Source organism: Lingula anatina, chromosome 6 (assembly GCF_051362555.1).
Source record: "Lingula anatina isolate TDL-2025a chromosome 6, LinAna3.0, whole genome shotgun sequence".
Classification (NCBI taxonomy): Eukaryota; Metazoa; Brachiopoda; class Lingulata; order Lingulida; family Lingulidae; genus Lingula; species Lingula anatina.
This window is the reverse complement of record NC_141772.1, coordinates 9152079-9155000: the sequence shown is the minus strand read 5'-3', so window position 1 is coordinate 9155000 and position 2922 is coordinate 9152079. Positions and strand designations below refer to the sequence as shown.

At 39.2% G+C, this 2922-nt stretch overlaps 1 protein-coding gene across 1 annotated transcript in view; it reads right to left on the bottom strand.

Annotated features, from left to right (window-relative positions):
- The window catches only part of LOC106172550 (elastase-1-like), a 5711-nt gene extending 3268 nt beyond the window's left edge, over positions 1–2443 (bottom strand). The window contains exons 1-4 of the mRNA XM_013553312.2: positions 2281–2443; positions 1365–1496; positions 810–1034; positions 89–251 (exon numbers count right to left, since the gene is read on the bottom strand). Of these exons, the coding sequence (XP_013408766.2) occupies positions 89–251; positions 810–1034; positions 1365–1496; positions 2281–2332 (572 nt within the window). The 5' untranslated portion in view covers positions 2333–2443. The remainder of the gene's footprint in view (positions 1–88; positions 252–809; positions 1035–1364; positions 1497–2280) is intronic.
- Between the last annotated feature and the right edge of the window lie 479 nt (positions 2444–2922).

Here is a 2922-nt window from a genome sequence, read left to right as displayed (position 1 = left end):
TTTATTTCTATCTTTTTGGCTTGAATTATTTTCATTTTTTTGCGTAATATTCCTTTTTCAAATATATATTTATTTATCTGCCTCTTACTTTTGAATGCAGTGCGCGGCAGTAAGCGCCCAGTTCGGTGCAATCAGCACAGCGCCGCAGAAGCCGTCCCCCTTGTCAGGCCTCACCACAGCCAACCACGGCCAACTGTTCTGTGACGCAACGCTTCCCTTGACCACGTGATTACCCGGCATTCCACAGTAATCTGGGAGTTAATAATTTTAGTGTTAATCTTCATGTGTATCTTTATGTGAAATGGAGTACAGATAAATGCACATTTAAAATTTCTCAACCTCATACGCTGACGCGCGCTTACACTCATGTGCAAGCACTTAATTTACATGTAGGCCTACGCAATAGTTTCGAAACGCACATTTTTCATTTTAATTAAATTAAAATAAAAATTCTCTACAATATCTACACGCGTTATAATGATAAGAATTTATTTGAATAACATATGTAAAATACACTTCAGTACGCCACGTACATGCGCTTAGACGAAGACTAGGTTTTCCGACGCACGCCATTTCACCATTTTAGCCGCTCAACTGTATTAAAGGGGTGAATGGCGACAATAAGGAGAATTACGTAGAAAACCTGAAGACATGTTTAATCTCACTCTCTCTCTCTCTCTTTCTCTCTCTCTCTCTCCCTCTCTCTTTCTCTCTCTCTCTCTCTCTCTCTCTCTCTCTCTCACACGCACGCACACATACACACACACACACACACACACACACACACACACACACACAAGCACACACACCTTTCCAGCGAGTGTCCAAGGCCTGAGCATCCACCAGTTTCAGGCCGAATCCCTGGATATCTGGGGGTGGAGTCCTGGGGTTGAAGGGGTCTTCCGGGGGGTCTACACAGCACTTCCTGGACGGGGGACCGTTACACAGCCCGGCTACATAGTCTCCATTACACTCTATCATCTCGTCCTGACACACGCCGTGACGGAGGTCGCAGTCGGGGTCCAATTTTTTGTCTGAGAAGAAGAAAACACAGAAAACAAATCGATCACGAGTCCTACCGGTATTCCTCGTTATGGACGTGCCGACAATACTTTTCTCGCACACATTGTGAATTATGTGAATTAGAATAGGTGCTTGTGCATTGTATCCAATAAAATAAACTGACTCGAAAATTTGCATCATTTCCTATGCTTTGCTATCCTGGATTAACTTATAGTTATGTGTTTCTTGTTAATGATATTTTAAAAACAGCACAGCTCCTTTCGAAATCATCTACCTCGTTCTTATTTTAAAAACACAATGCTTTCTAAAGCTTAGTAGAGAGAGAGTAGACCTACAGTTACCTTTAGGCTTATATTTGTGAACACAGCACCGTCTATTAGCTGGTCCTAGACACAAACCGTCCACGTACTCGCCGTCACAGGGATAGGAGTCCCAAAGACACGTCCCACGACTTCGACCGCACTCATGGTCAGCTAAATGATATCGATAATGATGAAGGGAGCTTTAAACACTGGCATCAAAATTTCAGTAATAAACAGCTATTCTTGCGAGTTATAAAATCCCATGCGTTTTTCATAGAGTGGGGGGGATATAGTTTTGTAATCTTTCCTTATTAATTATAATTGTAAGTGTATACGTTTGCTCAACTGTCAATGCGAAGGACACCATAACGCTATTTTCTAGTAATCCAACACGTTTCTAAAATGGCAAAGTGACTTCGATTCGAAATGACGTCGAGCACCAGCAAGGATTTATGCCTAACGTGAAAAAACTAGTTATGAAATAAGACAAAACATTTTCTGTTAATGAACATAAATGATGTGACTTTACATGCAATAGCCTATTTTCCAGTTTCAAAGTTGGAACTTTGTGCGTAATCAATGGTTTAGCTCAGGATAAAAAGATTAGAACGATTTAAAATATGCAGTAGGTTGATATGTTAGTATCAAAATTAAAATCAATTAACAGATTTATCAAACCTGTGCTGCCTTGATTATGTAAGCAACTTCAATCCTGAGAAACTCAAATATCTAAAGGCTGAATCAGCCGGAAAATATGATTTACCACAAGAATCCGTGCTTTTAATATAATCACAAATCACAAACAACTATCTAATTTTCCTCGTGGTGATAATAATTTGAATTAATTAGTTAATTTAAAAAATGTTATATTTCTTGAAACAGGCAAGGGTCGACTGGTCAAACGCTTGCCCTTATTTCCTCCAATTTTCTTATTTACCTTTCAGTCTTGACTTACCATGTGCAGCGACTAGCAACAAAACTAAGATAGGGATCCCTCTCGCCTTCATTTTGACGGTGAAATAATTTTTCTATAGAGAAATCCAAAATGCAACTTTCCTGAAATTGCGTCTCCCTCACGGGATGGCTACATTTAAAATGTGATTTATCTAATTGTCACCTTGGTGACGTCTTTGATAACTTATGAGTAATATGCTGCTGAAGTCTGATTTTCAAGTACTATTTCTATATAGACTTAAATCTAGGCGACCACCTAGAAAAGACTAATTACTGAGAGGCGAAAGATCAAAACAACTGCATATTATAAAACACAAACGTAGATCAAGTGAATTAAAAAATAGAAAAGCTCAGTAGACGATGGCTTGACATTTGGTCTGGTCGCCAGCAAGTGCTTATGTCGATATAGCAACAAATTGTCCACCAGCACTCAAAGTTACGTGGACCGAAATCAAGTGTGTGTACTAATTACCATTTGATTTTACTATTTACTCTGGACTCAATGAGTCTTTAGAGATCTCGGGGTCATTTTTCAAACCCAATTTCTAAGCCCCGGACACGCGAGATATCGTATTGATAAGATATCTTACGGCATATTGTACAGTTGAAATGGATGGTGGTCGTTTATACTTAATGTAAATAG